At 41.5% G+C, this 22,479-nt stretch overlaps 2 protein-coding genes across 10 annotated transcripts in view; both read right to left on the minus strand.

The window, feature by feature from the left end:
* lost (methenyltetrahydrofolate synthase domain-containing protein lost) overlaps nucleotides 1–17,236 on the minus strand; it is a 28,420-nt gene extending 11,184 nt beyond the window's left edge. For 2 of the 9 annotated variants that reach the window (XM_069324918.1, XM_045743912.2), the window contains exons 1-8: nucleotides 17,175–17,236; nucleotides 14,789–14,860; nucleotides 13,331–13,434; nucleotides 7,577–7,690; nucleotides 6,720–6,924; nucleotides 5,450–5,562; nucleotides 2,393–2,583; nucleotides 680–872 (exon numbers count right to left, since the gene is read on the minus strand). In XM_069324918.1, coding sequence (XP_069181019.1) covers nucleotides 680–872; nucleotides 2,393–2,583; nucleotides 5,450–5,562; nucleotides 6,720–6,924; nucleotides 7,577–7,690; nucleotides 13,331–13,434; nucleotides 14,789–14,831 — 963 coding nt within the window. In that variant the 5' untranslated portion in view covers nucleotides 14,832–14,860; nucleotides 17,175–17,236. Of the gene's footprint in view, nucleotides 1–679; nucleotides 873–2,392; nucleotides 2,584–5,449; nucleotides 5,563–6,719; nucleotides 6,925–7,576; nucleotides 7,691–13,330; nucleotides 13,435–14,788; nucleotides 14,884–15,041; nucleotides 15,196–16,565; nucleotides 16,627–16,654; nucleotides 16,757–17,174 lie in introns of those variants that run through there. The other 7 variants (XM_045743917.2, XM_045743911.2, XM_069324916.1 and 4 more) reach the window with 6 other exon arrangements.
* LOC123759148 (coiled-coil domain-containing protein 112) lies at nucleotides 15,345–16,989 on the minus strand. The gene has a single exon (XM_045744020.2). It carries the CDS (start codon nucleotides 16,857–16,859, stop codon nucleotides 15,345–15,347), a length of 1,515 nt encoding a protein of 504 aa, XP_045599976.2. The 5' UTR covers nucleotides 16,860–16,989.
* Nucleotides 17,237–22,479: the final 5,243 nt, after the last annotated feature.

Consider the following 22,479-nt stretch of genomic DNA (forward strand, 5'->3'; position numbering starts at 1 on the left):
AGTGGTACAAGGACTGTGCCCTAAGGTACAGAGCTTTTTAATGTGCTTGGACTCAATTTTATTTGATTGACTGTAACTCTGAGTTCTCTTTGACAGAAAATTTAATATCAATCATCTTACTTTACCTGTTATTTCTACTGACCTCATTATGTGGGCTATCACTCCACGGTCACATTTATCAAATGCCTTTGCAAAGTCTGTGTATATCAGATCTGCATTCTGTTTTTCTTCTAATGCATCAGTGATTTTGTCATAGTTATGAATCATCTGGCAATAAGCTCATTCATGTTGTAAATGATTTAGCAACATACTCATACAGTAAGTTATGAAAAACTTGGCAACACTGTCAAGTAATTACCTAAGTGTAGTTGCAGGATGAGTGTTATGTACATCACTATTTATGAATCGCCTCTTTTGTCAAAATTAACTTTGAACATTTCACAGGGATTTAGGAGTGTCTCCTCTCCCTAATACCCATCTGGGCTACAAAGACCATGCACAAATTCAAATCTGAATTATTCAGCTCGTGCTGGGATGCCAACCTATTTACCAACCTACACTCACTATCAATGTGGTTACAGAAATCACAAATAAGATTCGAAAGTCTCTCTTTCTCAGATCATGTTTACAACCCGATATTGCCTAAACAAAACTTTGTTTACATTAATAATTCTCTCACCTGAATATTTTTTTGTCCTTTGTCTTCACTTTCTGATATATATCTGCCCCTTGCTCGACCAGCTCCTCTACCTCTGCCACCAACACGTGCTCCACGGACCCCTCGACCACCACTGCGCCCACGACTACTAGCTCTCAGTTCTTCAACAGAAGGAAGGTCTACTCCATTTGCTAAAGTCACATCTTTTCCTGCACTGAATAAACAAAAATTAGCGAGATATTTTTCAGCATGTATATAGTTATTATTATTATTATATACTAGTTACTACTCCAGATGTTTTGATTGTCTATCTCCAGTAGAGAGATTTGTAAATAAAAATTAAATAACAAATCTTAGGATAAGTAAAATCCAAACCCATGTCTTGCAAACTTAAAAATGATCTAACAAAGTACTTTTTGCGAGTAGTTAAAAAGTAAAGGTTGAAAAGCTGAATAAAAATATTCTCCATTCGATATTGTGATATATATTTACACATAAAAGAAAACTGTCTCATTCCAACAGATAAGCAAGACAAACTCATATTTTTACATTGGGTGAAAGTGAATTCTTTCTTAAAACTTTATTAGACTTTTAAATTAACCCTTCGACTGCGACTATAGAAAAATGATCATAAATACCCGCCTCAACGAAAATAATAAAAGAATTTCCAACAAATAATTTTTCAATATGGAATTATAAATTTGTATGCAACATGTAAGAAAAACCCAAAAATAAGTGAATATTTATCGTTTCACTGGGTGGAGGGACTCTGGAAGGGTGTGTGGTGGCGGTGTCTGGTGCCCGACTCTGCTGACACTTTCTGTGTTGTCCTTGGATGTTTCACTGATTGTTTATCACTTGTTTCTCTTTATTTACAATAGTATGTGTGTTGAATAACTTGATAGATCATGTAATTCACATAACAATTCTTTTAGTGGACGATTGGTTTACCTGGTATAGTCTATCACAACCATAGTGAAAAGAATATGAACAATGGTGCCAATTAGGCCATATGTCATTGCCCAGAGCCCAACATCATTGAATATTATGTTCATATTCTTTTCACTACTCTATACTGGTTGTTATGGAGTATACCAGGTAAACCAATCATCAATTGAAACATTATCATGTGTTATGTGAGTTATCAAGTTATTCAACATACATATTCTTGTAAATAAAGAGAAGCAAGTGATAAACAATCAGTGAAACATTCAAGAACAACACAGAAAGCGTCAGCAAAGTTGAGCACTGAACATTGACAGGCGCCAGACACAGGCGCCACGTAACCTTTCAGAGCGCCTCCACCAAGAAAATAATATTAATTTATTTTTGTATTTTTCTTACATTCTGAAAAAACTCCATCTGCACACCATCACTGCAAGGGCAGTGATGGGTGGGCAATGATGGTGGGCATATAGGTGGTGAGGTGGTGGTACTGGTTGCCTCACAGATATTAACATTCTGGCCATGTCTGCTGCCCATTAAAATAAAATAAAATATGTTCTCACAACCAAGAATACTTTACAGTTATAACCATATAACAATAATGGTTACCAATGGGCTACAGTGCCCAATAATAAAAGGAACCTTATTATTATAACCATATAGGCACTGACGGTTTCACACCAGTATTGTACAATAAGGCTCTCTAGAGATATCACACAGAAACTTGTCAAGTTAAAAAACTATAAGATATTTCTACGGGGTTAACCAAACACAGCATTATGTACATACTCGCACTCCTGTTCACGCAGGACCCTCAGGATGGGAACTTGTCGAAATTTCTCTGGCGTTAGAAGATGCCAGTAGATGCCTTCTGGCTTTGGTAGATTGTGATTAACTTGGATCACTTCGCATGGAGTAACAATGAAATCAATTGGAACATCGTGAGGACCAAACAGACGGTCAGGAAGTTCATCAAATACCTAAGAAACATATAAAATAACATTAATAAAATTAAAAAAAAAAAGTTATTAGTGTCATCAGTGGTTACATTTTTGTTATAAAAGAATGTCTGATGATTCAAAATATTTTACCTTTTTGTGCCAATCTTTTTCAAGTGTTTTATGTAAACATGGGAAACTGGCTTAGGCAGTCACAGTGAGACTGCAGGATGGAATCTGCATCAAGTCAATAGTGCCAGTTCTGAATACAGTATATATATATATCAGTGGTTATAGTATCTTCATAAGAATAATTAGTAAATCTACAATAAAATATTTGGTAAAATATCTGCACAGATATCAATATACTGTGTAATTGTCTATTATCAGCTACTTTACATTATAAATTAAAAGCCTATAATAAATGTGGTGATGTTCGTCCTTCGGATGAGAAGATGACCATGACTTCAATATATCAGGTCGAAGGTCGGTGGCTGTGTGTCATATGATGGAGGATGAGACCAATCTGGGTCCGGAAGGCTCGCCCACACTTGGGGAAGGTACATTTGTGGGAGGGTGCTACTGCAGAGATTGAGGTTGCCTCTGCAGTCCATCTATTTTCTGCCACATGGGCCCCTGTAGTGACTTTGCTCTTCAAAGTTGGACGGTACCCAGCAAGCGACTCCCAAGTATTGGTGTTATGTCCAGGTCTTTGAGGGTCACCTTGAGACAGTCCTTGAATCATTTCTTCTTTCCCCAACAGAACACGTGCCCTGGCACAATTCTCCATACAGCTCCTGTTTAGGCAATTGGCTGTCAGGCATTCTGACAATGTGGCCTGCCCATCTGGCTTGCGTTTTCTGTAGGAGGGTGTAGATGCTGCGAATACCAGCCCCTTTCAGGACCTTAGTGTCTGGGATTTTGTCCTGCCACCTGATATAGAGATGAACAGGAAGTCTCATATGACAGTTTCCTTCACCTTTACCTTTGTAACTGCCTGGAGGAGCCTGAGGTTGAACAGTCCACCGTTAGTCCTGTATCTGATGGGTATTCCATCCTCGCAATCACGGATGGCATCAGTGAGCATGGCCGAGAATACCATGCTGAACAATGTTGGGGCAAGAAAGCAGCCCTGCTTCACACCTTTCGTCACTGGGATGTCTTTTGACTCGTCTACATCATCCAGTACTTTCGCCATCATGCCATCGTGGAACCGCTAGACAATCGCAGTGAATTTGCCAGGACAGCCAAACTTCTGCATTATTTTCCACAAGCCATCTCTGCTGACAGTATTGAAGGCCATGGTCAGGTAGACGAAAGTCACAAAGAGGTCACTATGTTGCTGTTGACATTTTTCTTGGAGCCGGTAAGCAGCAATTATCATATTGACAGTTTCGCGTTCTGAACAGAAGCCGTGTTGGCTTTCTGGGAGGATACCCTGCTCAAGGAGTTGAAGAAGACAGTTGAGCAGAATACGAGCCATGACATGGTAAAAGAATTGCAACCAGAAGTTCTACTGAACTTACTTGGATCCTGCAGCCTCTCTAAGACACAAACCAGAATTTCACACAATTCCCCCATGCACTCCAGCTATGTCAATAGGCCGTTCTACCTCTTTGCCCTTACTTCATTACACAGAAATCACACTAGCGTGATGCATCAAATGAACAAATCCACTTGTGGATTTGTTCATTTGATGCACCACGCTATTGTGATTTCAGTGTGTAAGGAGTGAAATACCCCGGTGACTATCACAAGACCGACAGTTGCCTTTCCTATTGTGGATGTGAACTATGCTGGCATCTTTTAACTGTTGTGTGACCTTCCCTTCATTGCATATAGACTGGAAGAGCTTTGTCAGTTTATGCATCCTGGCTGGGCCTCCTGTTTTGTACACTTCAGTAGGGATTGCATCTGATCCTAATGCTTTGCCACAGAAAAGCTGCTTGATGGTCTACCTGATTACTACTACTTGTGGGAAGTTTATTAAGGTCCTGATTGATCTCCATTTGAGGTAGGCAGGCAATGGCCTCATAGTTAATTGAGGCAGGACGGTTAATGACCTGATCAAAGTGTTCAACCGATCTGACCAAGATCTGCTTATTCTTTGTCAGCAGTTGAGCGAGTCCCATCTGCACTGAAGATAGAAGCAGAGCCAGGTCTGTTGTACATTTATAGCCTTCAGAGCATCATAGAAATGCTTGGTGTCATGACACTGTGTGTAACCTTGAATTTCATCTGCCTTCTTGCTAAACCTGCATCTCACAGTTTCCTTTGCACCATTCTTTGAGTACTGGCAAAGGCATCTTTTTTTTCCCCCCTTATGATGTAGGATTGTTCTGACGTGCACGAAACAGGTGATCATTTTATTGCAATACCTGTATCTTGTTGTTTTCGATGAACCAGGCCTGGTTTCTGCAGGTTGCTGGTCCATGGTGCTCAAGGGCAATAGAGTAGACGGCATCTCTGAAAGCTGCCCACCTCACCTAAATGCTGTCCAGGCCATTCTGCGTTGTCTAGCATCCTGATTTCCAGTCAGTGAAAAAACCCTCAGCAACTTTGCTGCTAATAATAATAATTGTAGATGTCATGTAACTCACTAGCTTACTTATACCTTAATGCCAACATAGATCACTTCTCCTGTCTCATCTTACCAGACAGTTTCACAACACAGTCTCTGCCTCTGCAGCCTGCACTCCTAAATGTTATTGCACACATTTCACATTACTAATATCATTGCCCCTCTGACTGCATTACTTTTATATTGTCTTGATCATCCTGTTGTTTTACCTCCACCGCTACCTCAACAACACAACAGCCAGGATGGAAACATAAGCAGAGAAATTCCTGATTATGAGAGAGAAATTACTAAAAGGAGACTTGAGTTATACTAAATTTAGAACCATACCTGACAATCATGAACAGTGGTGACAATAGGAGTATCATCATCCACTGCCTTCACTGCTCTCATCATGGCATACTCTAAGTCAGCAAAGCCTTCACCTTTGCCAATTCTTCTTCCTAGAATAAACCCCAAAACTAAATAAGCAATCTTTAAATACGTCAGTCACCTTACAAAACCATACTATAAACATGTACAGTTCTCACAAAAACTAAAATTTAACTACAGTCTGACTTTAAACTACCACATAATATAAGGAGCCTTAAACATAATTAATATACAATAATAATTTTTTTTAATATTCATTAAAATACAAGATAATGTATTTTGCAGGCGATGAGTCACAATAACGTGGCTAAAGTAAGTTGACCAGACCACACACTAGAAGGTGAAGGGACGACGACGTTTCGGTCCGTTCTGGACCATTCTCAAGTATTGCACAATCGACTTGAGAATGGTCCAGGACGTTGCACAATCGACTTGAGAATGGTCCAGGACGTTGCACAATCGACTTGAGAATGGTCCAGGACGGACCGAAACGTCGTCGTCCCTTCACCTTCTAGTGTGTGGTCTGGTCAACAAATGTATTTTGACTGAATTCAATAATCCATAATTCAATCCAGCATGTGACCAAGATGATGATAGGTTATGAAATTTCTTGTCATTATTTCCTCTCTCACTAAAAAATCTTCCTGGTATGTATGGGTGTTGCTGTATTCATAATGTTTATTTTAATTTTATTCACTTGGTTCCTTTGGTATGAAATGTTGGGATGTCTGTTAAAACATTCCTTCTTGTTGAGTGAAGTTTTGCAGTTTTGGGTGGAAAACTTTGTGATTTTTAGAGTGATATTTACTTGTATTTAGAATATTTCTGTAGTTTCTTAGGTGTTTATATTTGCATATTTCATTAGTTCCCTCTGATATCCCATATTTACATATAGTCAATGCATACGTATATTTAATACACACCTCTATTTTTATTAAACTGGATACAGTACTCAACTGTAAAAATAGTTCTTCATTTATTTCCCTTCTATTCCTTAATTTCATTGCAATTCATAGTACTATACCTTTCTCATATGCTTTCATTCATAGTGTTGTATGGCACAGGACCTGGAAATGCCAACTATTTCCAGAATTTTTTAAATTAAGCCTAACATCAACACTAATATTAAGAAAATAGCTGCATTACGCCATGTATTTGCATGCATGTACTGTATAATACAACAATATCTTGCAAACACAACACTGTAGGTTACTGTAGTATGTTTTACCTGTGCGAGATACCGCCACTGACCCAATAACAATGAGATCAACCTTAATGCCCATATCAAGACCCACAGGCTTGGAGTGTTTCTTCATTCCTTCCGTTTGGGCCATAACTCGGAGATTTTCTTTGTTTTCAGAGGAATTTCCATCCATACGGTTAAAAAGGCCACTTCGTAATCGTGGAGTGGGGACAAGCAGCACTTTCCCAGCCTTGAAACAATACAAAATATACAGTAAAATTAAAATCTTAAATATTTTGATAATGTGCACATTGAAGAACTGTCTGGTAATTACATATGTAACATATGGGTAGTAGATATTTTGTCATGTCATATTTTCAGTCAGTCAGGCTATGTACTCTAGGATCTCTCTCCCTGACACTAGATCTGTCACCACCATTTAAGTCTATTTTCATTACCCACTCCAGGATATAATTTTTATCTCTAGTACAATCCTAATCATCAATTACCTTAAGTTTCCATATATTTTTTTGGTTAGCCAACATCAGGTGACAAATTAAACCAATAATAGTAACAAATTGCATGTTGACAAAGTGTACATTTTAAATATATTTAAAGTTAAATTTATGTTATTTCAATACATTATAGCTACACAACATATGTCCAGGTATATGCATTTTAAACTTGAAGAAAGTGTTGAAGCACTTTCAAGACTTTAAAGTAAGTGATTGTCATTATATTCAAGAAAAATAACCTACTTCACTACTAGTACAGTACTAATGGGAAAACATTATCCAAAACCAGCACTGTATGCTACATGATGTCAGGGAATGCAAAAATTTTCTCCAATCTGTCCTAAAATCAAAGTTCAAAAGAAATAAGTCTGTAAATGAAACACTTACCTCTAGAGTTAGGAACCTCACTTCTTCCTGAGGTTTATCTGGATTCACTTTTATAGTATGAGCAGAAGTGAAACATGGAAGATCACAAACTCGATGACCAGCCTCACCAGCACCCTGCAAATATACTATATTTTGTATCGAAACTAATGCTAGTATAATTATAACAAGCCAACCAACAGTCCTTTATGAAGAAAAGTGAACCATACAATGTTCAAAAAACTTCAAACCCAATCTTCAGTGTAAAAAAAAAAAAAGTTGGATGTAATCAAACGTCATTTTCTGGGTGGAACCTCTTTGGCTCCCTGCAGCTTATCCAGGCTGATATGGATATATTAGACTTTGGCATCAGTCACTGTGAATGGAGTTCTTAGGCCTACTGGGGGACCACAAGCCAGAACCTGGCCCCCTCAGAGAGGCACAAGGAGCAATGGCCTATAGAACTGCTCTTGTAATTTGGAGCATTCTATGTCTGCCATCAACTGGGTCAGGCACCCAGAAAGGTAAGCATCCCAAAACAAACCCCCAAATCTGGTTAAAACTACTACTGAAAGTCAAACGAGTGGACAGAACTCCCCAAGACAAACGAGCAGACGAGCATGACGTCACCATGTGCCGCGCTGCCGTCTGTGCAGCTACCCCCTCCCCGGGAGGGGGAAGGAAGAGCCCCAGACCCCTCACGCTGGCTACCCACACCCCAGTTCTGAAGTTGGATGTCAAAAACACTCGAAAAACCACGGACCGGAGGGAGGGAGGGTTGCCGGGGAGCCTCTGGGTCTCACCCAGAAAATGGTGTTTCATTACATTCAATGCTGGTTTTCTTTAGAGAGCCCTTTTGGCTTCCAGAGCTACATAGCAAAAGATGTAAAACAAAAGGGACTTACCCAGGAGACAGTCGGCACTCACTCCTCAACGCAAAGTCGAGACAACTGGCTGCATCCGCCGACCAAGGCGACACAGGCCCAACTAGGCCCAGGCACATTGACTAGGTAGTGCACAGCCAGGACCCCGTTTGACCGCCAAAAACCCTGTGCCCGAATGTCAGCCTAAGACATGTTACCGAAGACGGCAGCAAGAGCAGCAAATTTACGAACATCGTAGGCACGGAAATAGACCACAAGCTGGCTAGACCGAATAACCCTGCGGATGACCTGGGAGGCTCGAACCCTGGAATAGGGAAGAAGGGAAACTGGATCAATCCAAATCGCGTCCCAGAGACAGAAGTCGTGGCATGCAAATAACGGCAGAGAGCAGCAACCGAACACAACACATGATGTACCCCTGGCCTGACCAACCAAATATCAACAACCCAGACCTCTGCGCCGGAGGAGAACATGAAGCTCTCTAACCTGACCCCAGAGGCCAATGCCAACGGGAAAAGAGCCTTGGAGAAACAATATGGAACCAAAGGGGCCACTACAAACTGAGGGGGAAGAGAGATAAGAGAGCACCCTGTCCAACGACCAGGACGGCTCAAGCGGTGCACAAACAGGCCAAAGGTGAAACAACGCCCAAGACGGCTTGCGAAATGATGCAGAAATGACATTGAGGCCAAAAGCAAGCTGCAGCTGCTCTGCCAGTGCTGCACGATACGAGGCAACAGTATTCAGCAAAAGATGACGGTCCTGAAACAGCCACAAGAGAAAGGACAACCTTAACAGAAAGTAAAGTAACCCTACGAAGAGAAAAAAAAAAAAAAATACGGAAGGACCGCCAGGAAACTTCATACAGCCGACGAGACGAAGCACGCAGGTGGGACACCATTAACGATGCCACCTGATCCCCATACAGATGGTGATAGATCCCGAGTCAGAAATACCAGACCCGAAGACTCAAGGAGAAGATCGAACCAGCTACGTAACGAACCGGACCAATCTGCCGAAAAAGGCGGAGCCGCGGGAAAACCCCTGGGTTCGGACACGGAGCAAGCAGTGCCTGAAACCAGGGCTGGGCCGGCCACCAAGGGGCCAAGGGGACTACTCTCCCCTGGGAAGTCTCCAAGCGAGCCAGGACCTGGAGCAACAGCTGAACTGGGTGAAAGAGGCACAGGTAACCCCACCTCAACCAGTCCTGCCGAAAGGCATTGACCCTGACAGCCTCGCAGTCGGGGAAGGGTGCCACCCATCACCACCGCAGGCCATCGGAAACAACCCGAAAATCCCACAAATCGTCAGACCAGGTTTGAGCGAACAGCGCGAGCCCCCCCGACCCTTCCACATCACCCCGTCAATGAGGCAAACTGCTAAAGGGCCGACGCCTCTTGCGAAAACCCGTCTACGCACAGAGCAATCACCGTGCCGACCAGACGAAGTCGGGTCCAAAGGCGGCGCCAGCCCAGAAGCTGGCACCAGTGGCCTACAATGACAAAAGGAACCCCGAGTCCAAGCATGACCCCTTCGGCAGGACCCCCCCCCCCGAAGAGCCCCAAAGGACCAACAAGTCCGACATCAGACAACAACTAGAAAAGGCTATCTTCTTCTCTTGAGGTTATCTTGAGAAGATTTCGGGGCTTTAGTTTCCCCGCGGCCCAGTCCTCGACCAGGCCTCTACCCCCAGGAAGCAGCCCATGACAACTGACTAACTCCCAGGTACCTATTTACTGCTAGGTAACAGGGGCATCAGGGTGAAAGAAACTCTGCCCACAGTTTTTCGCCGGCACCCGGGATTGAACCCGGGACCACAGGATCACGCATCCAGTGTTCTGTCCGCTCAGCCACCGGCTGCCTGCAGAAACTGCCCAACTGCAGACTGCAAACAGCAAGGGACAAAAAGACAACGAAAACGTAAGAACCAGGGCCAAAACAGATTCCAACAAGGAAGCGAGCACCACTTGCCGACACGCCAGACGCGAAGCGAAAAAATGTGACACCACATCCCACAGGATCGGCGCAAACAGCTTCAGCAGCAGCAGACGATGAACGCGCCGCTGAGGCCAACCCGCACACCCAGGAACAGCCCCAAGCGCTTCCACATCCTCCTCAAGCTAATCCAAAGACAGATCCAAGAGGGGAAAAGAATCGCAGGACAGAAGCCAGCAGGCCACGAGCGCGCAAGTCCTCAGCCACAAGTGCAGCCGAAAGGGAGGGAACCTGCACATAAAGCTAAATCATGCCAACGTCCCCCTGAAAGACAGAGATGAACTAAACACACATTGAGGTGCTCAAATTCGTCCTCCGGGTAAACCTGGACCACCGTTAACGCCTCATGCCACTTAAGCGTACTGGTACAGCAGAAAGTACTCTGAGCACCCAAAGACAACACAAGGCAGTCCATTATCCAGGACAACTCTGAACCCTCATAACAAACCCAGTATGGAGGCGAAGATCCAAACCTGAAAGAAGACGGATCCATTATAGAGGCATAATCCGGGTCACGCAGGGGGTAAGTCGCAATGGCCGCCCATACCTCAGAAGGCGAGACGCGGGAAGCCGAAAACCTCCGGAAAAATGGAACCGACGGACCCGAACCCGGGGAGGAGCCAACACCAAATCCAACTCGTACAGAGAGGGAGTAAAAGAAAACCCCAATCCTTGTAACAGTAAGCCCTGCTCCTGCTTGATACCTGCTTGATGGGGTTCTGGGAGTTCTTCTACTCCCCAAGTCCGGCCCGAGGCCAGGCTCGACTTGTGAGAGTTTGGTCACCAGGCTGTTGCTTGGAGCGGCCCGCAGGCCCACATAACCACCACAACCCGGCTGATCAGGAACTTCTCTTAGAAAACAGTCCAGTTTTCTCTTGAAGATGTCCACGGTTGTTCCGGCAATATTTCTTATAGTCGCTGGGAGGACGTTGAACAACCGCGGACCTCTGATGTTTATACAGTGTTCTCTGATTGTGCCTATGACACCTCTGCTCTTCACTGGTTCAATCTTGCATTTTCTTCCATATCGTTCACTCCAGTACGTTGTTATTTTACTGTGTAGATTTGGGACTTGACCCTCCAGTACTTTCCATGTGTATATTATTTGGCATCTCTCTCGTCTCCTTTCTAGAGAGTACATTTGGAGAGCTTTGAGACGATCCCAATAATTTAGATGTTTTATCTCGTCTATGCGTGCCGTATATGTTCTCTGTATTCCCTCTATTTCAGCAATCTCTCCTGCTCTGAAGGGGGAAGTGAGTACTGAGCAGTACTCAAGACGGGACAACACAAGTGACTTGAAGAGTACAACCATTGTGATGAGTTCCCTGGATTTGAAAGTTCTTGTAATCCATCCTATCATTTTTCTGGCTGCCGCAATATTTGCTTCTTGAGTTTATCTTGAGATGAGATAATTTCGGAAGCGAAATATGCTTGGTTATGCTCCCTAAACGTTAGATCGCTCGGAGGGTAGGAAAACCCAGGTGGGGGTCCAATGGGGCCCAAGGTCCCAAGTCAGCCTTTCCCCAACCCCGGGAACCTCCACACCAGGACCCGGGGCAGAGTCGTCCTCCAAAGCCTCGGCCTCGCAAGAAAAATCTGAGGCCGCTGTCATAGGTGAAAACTAGCTGTGCAGTACCCCGTGCCCCTACCAGTGACGAAAACTACCCCTACCCAGAGACAAACAAGGGTAAGAAAAACCCCAGCTGACCCCAAGGGCGGCCAAGTACCGAGCAGTAAATGGCACAGTGGAGGTAGATCCCGAGGTGACTTGTGGAAGGAGACCCCAAGCCCCAAGGGCAGTACTTACAGGGCACCTAGGGAAGGGAACCCTAGGCGCATGCAGCCTGAGTACCATGGAATACATCTCCTGGCTCATGCACCACCTGTAGAGACAGCCCACATCACAAGGCACAGAACTGAAACAAAAACCGGAGCCAGAGGCACGACTGCACCAGACTTCCATCAGCCAAGAACTGTAGGTTGGGTCGCCGGTAGATGGGTCTCGGGCTCCCCCTTCCCACTCCCAGGGAGGGAGGGGGGTTGCACAGACAGCAGCGACATCATGACGTCATGCTAGTTTGCTAATTTTCATTTGGAGAGTTCTGTCCACCTGTTCGGCTTTAGGTCGCAATACTTTTACCTGAATAGGGGTTTGTTTTGGGGCACCTATCTTTCTGGGTGCCTGTCCCGGTCAATGGCAGACATGGAATGCTCCCAACCACAGGGGGGCGGGGGGTGTCTCTATAGGCCATTGCTCCTCGTGCCTCTCTAGAGGGGACCAGGTTCTGGCTCGTGGTCCCCGGTAGGCAAGAACTCCATGCATTGACTGATGCCAGAAAGATATACATATCCATTCAACCTGGATAGCTCCGGGGAGCCGACGGGGCTCCCCCCAGAAAAGCAGTGGTTCAACTACCACTGCCATCAAAGTGAAAGGGGCAGCCCCAAAGGACAAACATACCCAAAATATCATTGTCCCCAAACTTTGAAACCCTATGATGTTATGAAACCAGTAGCCTCACTAAATACTATACAGGGAAAATACCTAGTCATTTCATTGTCAAGATTTCAAATTAGAAACTGTAAACAGCAAACAAAATTAGCTACAAAAGAAGATAATTTTGTCAAATATGAATGTGAAGTTAGTTAGATATTCATGAGGTGCTATATTTACATCAATTGGCAGAAAAAAGGGATATGCAATTATAAGTATATTTAAAACATTTACATTACTGTTCTACATTCTGAATTTATATATTTCTATCACAACACAACACCAATGTCTCAATGCAAAATAATATATGAATTATCTTTATCTAATCAACAATAATGCAAAATAAATATTACACAGGATAAAAAGAATGTCAAGGACAAATTAAATTGTTGCCCATCTTACCTTAAAGTTTGGAATGCGGTTGCTGACAGGTCGTGGAAAAGTTGCTAGATCTTGGTCCTCAATGAAGGACCATACCTTATCACGGATATCATGTTTCGTCAAAGCTGAAAAAATTAAACAAGGACTGTTGCGATACTGTAATTAAATACAAATATTGATAACATATGGTTTCCCCCAGTGTTGGGACAGGAAGCCTGTTAGGCTTACCAAGGTCCCCTTAGGCCAATGACTGACATTCCCCAGGATACAAACCCCAACAGTTGCCTAACTCCTGGATATCTATTTACTCCTTTGCAAACAGATCCATCAGGTGAAAGAGAGCATATCCAAATGTTTTCATCCAATCTAGAACCTTTCAATTTTGAACAAAATGTGCAGAGACATGGGAATGAATTTCAACAACTGAAATATGTGTGAAAACTTTTCAGGAGTTTAACAAAAAAAAAGCATCATTAAACATGTCGATGAATATGTAATGCAGCTTTTACTTTATTAATTGGAGTAGAATAGAATACTGATGGTAAGAAACCAAGGAAAATTACTTTTATCCATGAATGGTATCCTCTACATTAAAGAATGTTGAAGACAGCAAGAGCTTCTATCCTAAGCAAGAATGTAATTGTGAATACAATTTGGGGTAAAGAGCTCCATTGTGCAGCTGTTTGTAATATGAGAGGATTTTACAACTCATCACCCATAAAGAGATGAAATAGGAAAAAATAGCTAATAATTTTATTGTTAACACCAACACTTCTATTACAATTCAATATCCAATATTGAAATTGTTAAATATTTCCAAAATGACTTGCCTCCAATGTGTTATATTGTTATATATAGCAGTTACTGTACAAAAGGTATTGTTACTATCAATATAATTAAATACAGTGTGTAAATTAATTGTAAAACAACCTCCATTGACTCTGATATTGACATTTTGTGCTCTTTGTAATCCTTTTGCATTAACACTCACAGGATAAGCACGGGTTGCTTATATACTAGCTCACTGGAGCAACAATTAAATTAAGAGTACAGTAGTTAAATCGTTCATGACTAACAGTGAACAATGCTCCAGGAAACACACATGAATTTTAGAGGCTCATCACCTGCTATTCCATAAATAATTCCTGATTTGTAAGAAGGCCAAGTTTTTAGTGCACTTAATACTTAAAAAGAGCCTGAAGAGGGCAAGGAGAAAATGTGTGTTCTTAAAGCATGTACACATAAATTAGTAAAGTAAATTGGAGGAGCAGAAATAGAGGAAAAAAAGGAAACAAAGACCATTTAAAGTGTCATGCTCTCCTTATTTCTTTTACTTTCCTTAGTGAATGACTTACAGATTTTATTGCCAATTCTAATAACTATAAATTAATGTATAAGCCAAATAAAATTGCATTAAAAAAAAATCTGATTACATAACATCTTACAGGAAACAATAATACTGTACTGTACTGTACTTACTAGGTATGTCTGCAACCTCTATACCACCTTTTGATGTATACATGACTGCAGCTGCAAGACTTTATATGCAACCTGTTCAGCTTGGAAGGAGAAAGCTGAATTAGATAGAGAAAAGAACGGTAAAAATTATCCTCATCAATTTAAGTAAAAATCACTAATAATTACAAAATCATGTTTATGAATTCCTAAGTAAACATATAGTACTGTATATCCTAAATACAATTTAATATATACACAGTATGCTGATACATACCTACACTCTCCACAGCACATATGGAGGCTGTGTCATTTTAACCACAAATATGTAGTAAAACAAGTGTTCATGTATTTAATTTGGTATAGAATTTTCTTGCAAAGCCTGGGCATGCAATTTTTTATACTGCAGTACACACTAATATACAATATACAACTTTAAATTTAATAAGTTCAGTCATTATATATATATATATGTACAGCACTTCATTATTTAAGTAAACCTAAGGACTGAATTTTTCATGAAATATCTACATTTTGTTTAGTATCGTGTAATAATGTATCCATAATTATTTTTCTTCTTTCAAGTTTCTTTCCTCCACTTGGGGGTTGCTAATCGTGGTATGTTAGCAAGGCTGATGATAGAACTCGCCTCCACACGTGGGGACACTCGGTAAATTGTGTGACTTAACGTTGGTTGATAAAGATGACTTCTACTTTTGTCTACATTGATTTGCACACTTGATTTAATTTTATCAAGTCTCTTCTTTTGCTCTTCTTTTACCTTGATTTGCAATTCTTTCAATTCTTTTTTATTCTTTATATATTGTTCATCTCTCCTCCTAAATTCCCTTCTGTGACTTTCACTATACAGCTGTGCTTTTAACTTTTCTCCTTCCTGTTTTTCCCTAATTTTTTCCTTTGCCTGCTGCTGTTTTTTCTTATGGTACACCTCAAGTTGTACAGCAATAATCTGCCTTTCTTCATTGGTAAAGCATCCACTCTTTTGCGAACAGGCTTTGGTAAAATTCTTCTTTCCTCCAGGTTTCTCTAAACATTCTTCGGCCTTTTGAGTCATAGATTCTTGTTCCTTTTTTATTTTTTGCCATTTACCAAGTTTCTCAAATCTCATTTCCTGTTCTCGCTTTAATTTTTCTTCTTTAGCATTTTTTGCAAGTAATCTTTTCTTTTCAGTTTCTTCTTTTTCCTTCAGAGCATCTTCCTGAGAATGTTTCTTGACTCTCTCTCTTTCGTTTCTCCATTCCAACAACTGATATTTCACATTTTCTCTTTTCTCTAAATAACTTCCATACCCAGAAGCATGTTCCAATATATCTGCCTCAGTTTTATAAGGAAAAATTCTCTTCCATTCTTCCAAGCGTCTTTGACTCGACCTATATCTCTTATATACTTTAACAAACTGAAAATGGTCTTTCTCCTCCCAGGTGTATTTAAAATAAGGAATGACTGGGTTTTTTATTTGTTCAATTTGGTCAGAGTTAGTTTCAAACAGGTCACTTCTTTCAATTTCTTTCTTAGGTGTTGTATGGCTGCTAATGTCAAAACTATTGCTAACTTTACTTTTTAATGTTCTTTCACTTTTTCTTTTTTCTTTTGCAACTGATCCAAATTCTTGACTGAGAACACTTCTCAGTGCAACAACATCCTTCTCAAGCTCGGCTTCCTCCTGTTCCAGATTATTATATGCCTTCTTCCCTTCTTCTTGCATGTGCTTAAACAACCTCTTAATCAGTGCCACCTGGCTGATTAACAACTCAATTTCTTGAATCCTTGGCACACTCACCAGCTCACAACTGTCACATGAAGCTTGCACCACCTGTGTCACTCTAGCCTCCAGGGCACCCACCTCATCCTGCAAATTGTGCAATCTACCTTTCGTAACTTGGCTAGGGTTGTCGTCGAAGCCTAGATCAAAGGCAGATAGGGTGCCCGAGGCCTGGCAAGTCCATTTAGTGCGGTGAACGCCCACACTGTCACCCCCGTATACCATGGTCTCCCCTCGCACTGCCTTCCTCCACAAGCTGTTCACCTCACTCCTCAAGCGAGACACCGCCCCAGTCTCCACCTCACACGCCATATCCACCGGGAAGAAGGGAGGTAAAACACGACAGCCCCTTCCTCTACCTGCGGGGGATTCGATTTCAAATATTTCCAACTTTATTTACATTTTATCAGAGAAAACGGGACCGTCCGAGGTGGTGGCATCCCCCAGGCAGGCCCAAGAGTCCCTCCTTATTACGCCGCCGCCACCACACCTCCTACCCAATATCCCGCACCATATCCCATCCCCACCCAGTCACTGACCCATGCCCAACCCGCCTGGCGTAATGGCCAGGGGTGATAAACCGTCAGCTGCGAACTAGGACGCGGAAAAGATCTGAAAATAGCTCACCCACGTCTCCCTGGTGCCTCCTGATCAGCTGCCAGCAGTCATGTGCGGCGCCAGGGAGCGGGTATCCAAACACAGAAATAGAAACTTACAACATCTGTCAATTTCAACCTTACGTTTCGGGTATTGCTCACATTTGCCGATTATATACCGCTATTAGGCAAATTGATCGAGGTTTGAGTTAGAATGAACGAGTCAAAGGGTCTGAAGACTTAATCCCATAGATATACTCCGAAGGAATGTATAAAAAGCTGCGTTTTGCTATTAAAACGTAAAAGTTGTAAATTTCTAAGGTTCCACTCAGACTGGCAACATGTTAACCTTAGACATATATATTCAGAGAGACTCAAAATGTGTCATAAACCGTAAGAGTGAGGCCTAAGATGTGGTACTGCCACATTCCACACATATATATCCACTGCTGACTTTCCATACCTGACACTGCACTCGCCGCCCGCGCTCTACTCCACGCTAAACTCCACCAATGAAATCTTTCATAATTCATTGTAATGCAGCGGCTATAATAATAATACGCACGTAGCTTTAAGCTTCCACCATGTATAGCAAACTTAACCAAACATATATAAGTTCTTTATATTCATACCAGCGTATGCATGTGTGGCTAATTTGCTTATACTATCCATAAAACTTAACGTGAATTCATATATGATCGGATTGCAAAATTCCAATCGAGACCAAAGCTATGCAATAGAAACATATATATAATTTAAGTATTGACTGACGGTCACTGATCGTAACTCAGTGAAAGTTTGTGTTCAAAATCTGAAGTAATTAAGACTATCTGAAATGGTGACTCCAGCCTCGTTTTACGCTCTTCTTGCCCAATATTGCCCTCATAAAAAAAATATTATTCAGAAACTATATACACTGTTCAAGAGATCACATTCTCAGTCAGTTCCTATATTGTTCGTAGGATTTCGATTTAGCTCATTTATTATGCATCCTATTACCTGCCCCGTGGGTTGAAGTCAGTACTTAACACCCGGAAATTGCTTTAATGCAAGAAGCCTGCCATTCAAAACAATCGGAGTTTTCAAAGCGGCAGGTCAGGAGTCATCAACTCATTCCTTGTAGCAGGTCTGGAGTCATCAACTCATTCCTTGTGGCAGGTCTGGAGTCAACTCATTCCTTGCGGCAGGTCTGGAGTCATCAACTCATTCCTTGTGGCAGGTCTGGAGTCATCAACTCATACCTTGCGGCAGGTCTGGAGTCATCAACTCATACCTTGCGGCAGGTCTGGAGTCATTAACTCATTCCTTGTGGCAGGTCTGGAGTCATCAACTCATTCCTTGCGGCAGGTCTGGAGTCATCAACTCATTCCTTGTGGCAGGTCTGGAGTCATCAACTCATACCTTGCGGCAGGTCTGGAGTCATCAACTCATACCTTGCGGCAGGTCTGGAGTCATCAACTCATACCTTGCGGCAGGTCTGGAGTCATCAACTCATACCTTGCGGCAGGTCTGGGGTCATCAACTCATACCTTGCGGCAGGTCTGGAGTCATCAACTGCATGACGTACACTTGTAAATAATGCCTCTCATATGTTGTGTTGATATTCCTTTATAGTGTGCCCCCTGAGTCATTAGGAAGACATGCATGGTTGGAATATGCTCGGTGAACTTGTGTATTTGTCGTGTTATTTATTTTGTACATAATAAATTCCTGGTTTTTAAATTTGGCTACTGATCATGGTAATTTTTCAATTATATGAATTCGAAACAATAACAACATTGAATTAATTTTAAAGGCATACAGATAATAACAAATATATATACATATTTTTTAATGTGTGTGTGTGTGTATTTTTTTACTATTTGTGTCTGCAGAATCGAGCTATTAGATCTTGGACCCCGCCTTTCTTACCAATCTATGTTTCCTCTATTATATCTACTATTTATTTTTGTATTTATATACATACAAGAAGGTGCATTAGGCTCATGAGAGTACATAACATTGATGTTTTTACATTCTTACAAAGCCACTAACACGCATAGTGTTACGGCAGGTCCTTAATCTAACAGACGATTTTAAGTAGGTCATTTGTAGCAAAATTTGAAGAATATTAACAGGTACATTGTAAGAAAATTTGAAGAATATTAACAGGTACATTGTAAGAAAATTTGAAGAAAATAATAGGTACATTGTAGTAAAATATGAGGATTATCAACAGGTGCATTGTAGCATAATTTGAGGATTATTAATAGGTACATTGAAGTCAAATTCATAACAACCATCTTCTTGAGGTTTTCTTGAGATGATTTCGGGGCTTCAGTGTTCCGCTGTCCGCTCGGCCGACTGGCTCCCATGATATAAGTTAATAGCAGTAATTACAATATTGTAATTAAATTGTATGGCTTAGGCACATATATATATATATATATATATATATATATATATATATATATATATATATATATATATATATATATATATATATATATATATATATATATATATATATATATATATATATATATATATATTTATTTCTGTATGTGTGTAATTACCTAAGTGTAGTTACGGGGTGAGATCTAAGCTCTTGGTGTCCTGTCTTCACAGTGTACTAGCCTAGTCCTGCTTTCCTGAGGGAGGGCGGAGGGGGAAGGGAGCGGTTGAGCTTCGGCTCATTGGTCCCGCCTGCCAGTCATCAATTAACTGGTGTGTATGTACATAGAAAGCTAACTTTCTCTAATCTTATCATTAAGTCTTCTTAATTCATAACGAATTCAAACGAAATTGTTACATTGGTTATATAATATTGATAATAGTAATAAGTAATGGTAATGTCTTCTCACAGATACAATATCATAGGGTAAAAACCCCACACTTGTGTATTTGTGAAATATAGGTAACTAATTTACACCAAGTCTTTCACACTCTCCTGAGTGCTTTGTTTAGGTCTGAGTGTGTGTGTGTGGTACTTGCTTCTCAACGTCTAATGACTACATCTCAACAGCCTCATTAGACGTGGAGATGCAGTCCATAAGGGATATTGTATTCCTGGAACAATTTCACAATTTCATATATTTGTTTTAAAAATTCCTTAGCGTGAGGTATGTCCCGGAGGAAGAGGCAGTCGAGGCAAATTACTTAAACAAATTCAAATGCCAATATAACTTAGCCATTGATGTTAGGCGAGGGGGGGGAAGGGGGGGAGAGCTCAGCCTCCACAGCTAATGATGAGTTTAGTAAGACCAGTTTACACAGACACTATCACCAGTATCTTATCTAAGTAGCCTCGTCAGCGCATCGTTACATTTTGACGATAAATTATATCTAAATTTATCTCTCACTGTCCTGGACTCATGTAGAGATTCCCACCTGTCAACTGGGTGTCTGCCTATATGCTGCCCTAGACACCTGTGTATAGTGGGTCTCACCTGTCAACGTTTTGTTTTACCTCACGTGCAGTTCTGGACACGTGTACTGAGGTTCACTTCGGTTCTGTCCACTGCGCAGCCCGTCATCATGCCAGGCTCATTAAAGCTGCGGCCGTCACCCCCCCCCCCCATGACGCATTCAGCAGTTTTAAAGTACTGTGTATTAAAAAAGGTTTGTTATCATATATAAGTTGACATGTTATATTAAAGGTTTATGTATAGTTGCGTATGTATAGTTAGGTATTTAGGTTTTGTTGGTGATTATTTGTATTTGAAGCAAGTGGTTAAAGGTTAAAGCATTTACCAACTCGTCCTCAGACAACCCGTCCTCAGACCAAGCCCATTCCATCCAGCAGTCGACCCCCAAAGTAGCATTCGTAAATTTTAACATGCTGTTCATTCAAAACAGGAATTTTCTCAAATATAAATTAATTTTAGTAGTAGTAGTAGTAGTAGTAGGCATCCATCAGTCACAGGAGACTATGAAGTTGTGCTCTGGTTGTCGGTCTGGAGTGGCCTCTCCAGGGCGCAAAGTTAGGGTAGGTTGATATGGAGGAGAATCTGTTACCCATGCAGCAGGTCCCCCCTCTCCACGGCGCCGAATGCCTTCAATGTAAAGGCAAACGCCAATACGATTGGTTCCAGCGCCGTCGCAGGAACTGAAAGCTCCGGGGTTGACTTCGAAGTTGGTGAAAAAAGGCACAGGGACACCAAACCCGGAGACCGCCGTGGTCGGGGCCGGAGAAGAACCACCTCATCAAGGGTATGAACGACCCCAGCCTCCCTGGGCCGCACGACCCCTTGGACGGTGGACGTCCCGGTCCCGCACCTACGGGTTCCAGAGATCGTTACAGCTCTCTTTCACCCGAGTCCAGCTTCCTTCAGGCCGGCTTTTAGTATATTGTGCATATATTTATGCCCGAAACCCGAAATTTATGCCCGAAACGCTTTGCGTAATAGTGGCTTTAGGCATTGTATGTACTAGCTATACCTAAGTAAACAATCCTTGTAAATATTTATTGTATGTATGTACCTTACCTAAATAAAATTGTATTGTATTGTATTGTATATAGGCATAGGTTAGGTTAGGTGTTGAGGTTCTGTTGGCGATTATTTGTATTTGTAGTACGTGGGTGAAGCATTTATTTGCTTCATCTTCAGAAGGGTCACCCTTCTGAAGATGTATTATTAAATACGAAAGTACTTAAGGAAATTCCTGTTTCAGTTCTTCCTTCGTGGTCTGACACTCATATTTTTCATCACGTGTTAATTTTCATGATTTACACACACACACACACTATATATATATATATATATATATATATATATATATATATATATATATATATATATATATATATATATATATATATATATAATGTGTGTGTGTGTCACCTCACACACACATTATATAAACACTTACCTCAACATACTTGTGAGCAACATTGATCATCTAAGCATGAGTTCAATGTTGCCATGACGGTGGTGTCTTAAAACAAATAGTTAGTAGTTATTGTCGTTGTTATTACTATAATTATTATTATGGGTTGCAATGAAAAATGTGCGCGCGCACACACACACTCACACACACAGGAGGCACTGAACTACAGGCCAGTGTCCCTAACTTGCATACCATGCAAGCTAATGGAGAAAATTGTGCGAAAAAAGCTAATCGAACATCTGGAGCGAAGGAACTTTGTGACACAACACCAACATGGTTTCAGGGATGGCAAGTCATGCCTCACTGGATTATTTGAATTCTACGATCAGGCAACAAGAATCAGACAAGAAAGAGAGGGGTGGGCAAACTGCATATTTTAGGATTGCCAGAAAGCCTTTGACACAGTGCCACACCAGAGACTAGTGCGAAAGCTGGAGATGCAGGTAGGAGTGAAAGGTAAGGTACTC

Source organism: Procambarus clarkii, chromosome 15 (assembly GCF_040958095.1).
Source record: "Procambarus clarkii isolate CNS0578487 chromosome 15, FALCON_Pclarkii_2.0, whole genome shotgun sequence".
Lineage (NCBI taxonomy): Eukaryota > Metazoa > Arthropoda > Malacostraca > Decapoda > Cambaridae > Procambarus > Procambarus clarkii.

Coding starts and splice junctions, on each gene's coding strand:
- LOC123759148 (XM_045744020.2), bottom strand. CDS start 16,859: ATGGCGTGTGAGGTGGAGACTGGGGCGGTGTCTCGCTTGAGGAGTGAG.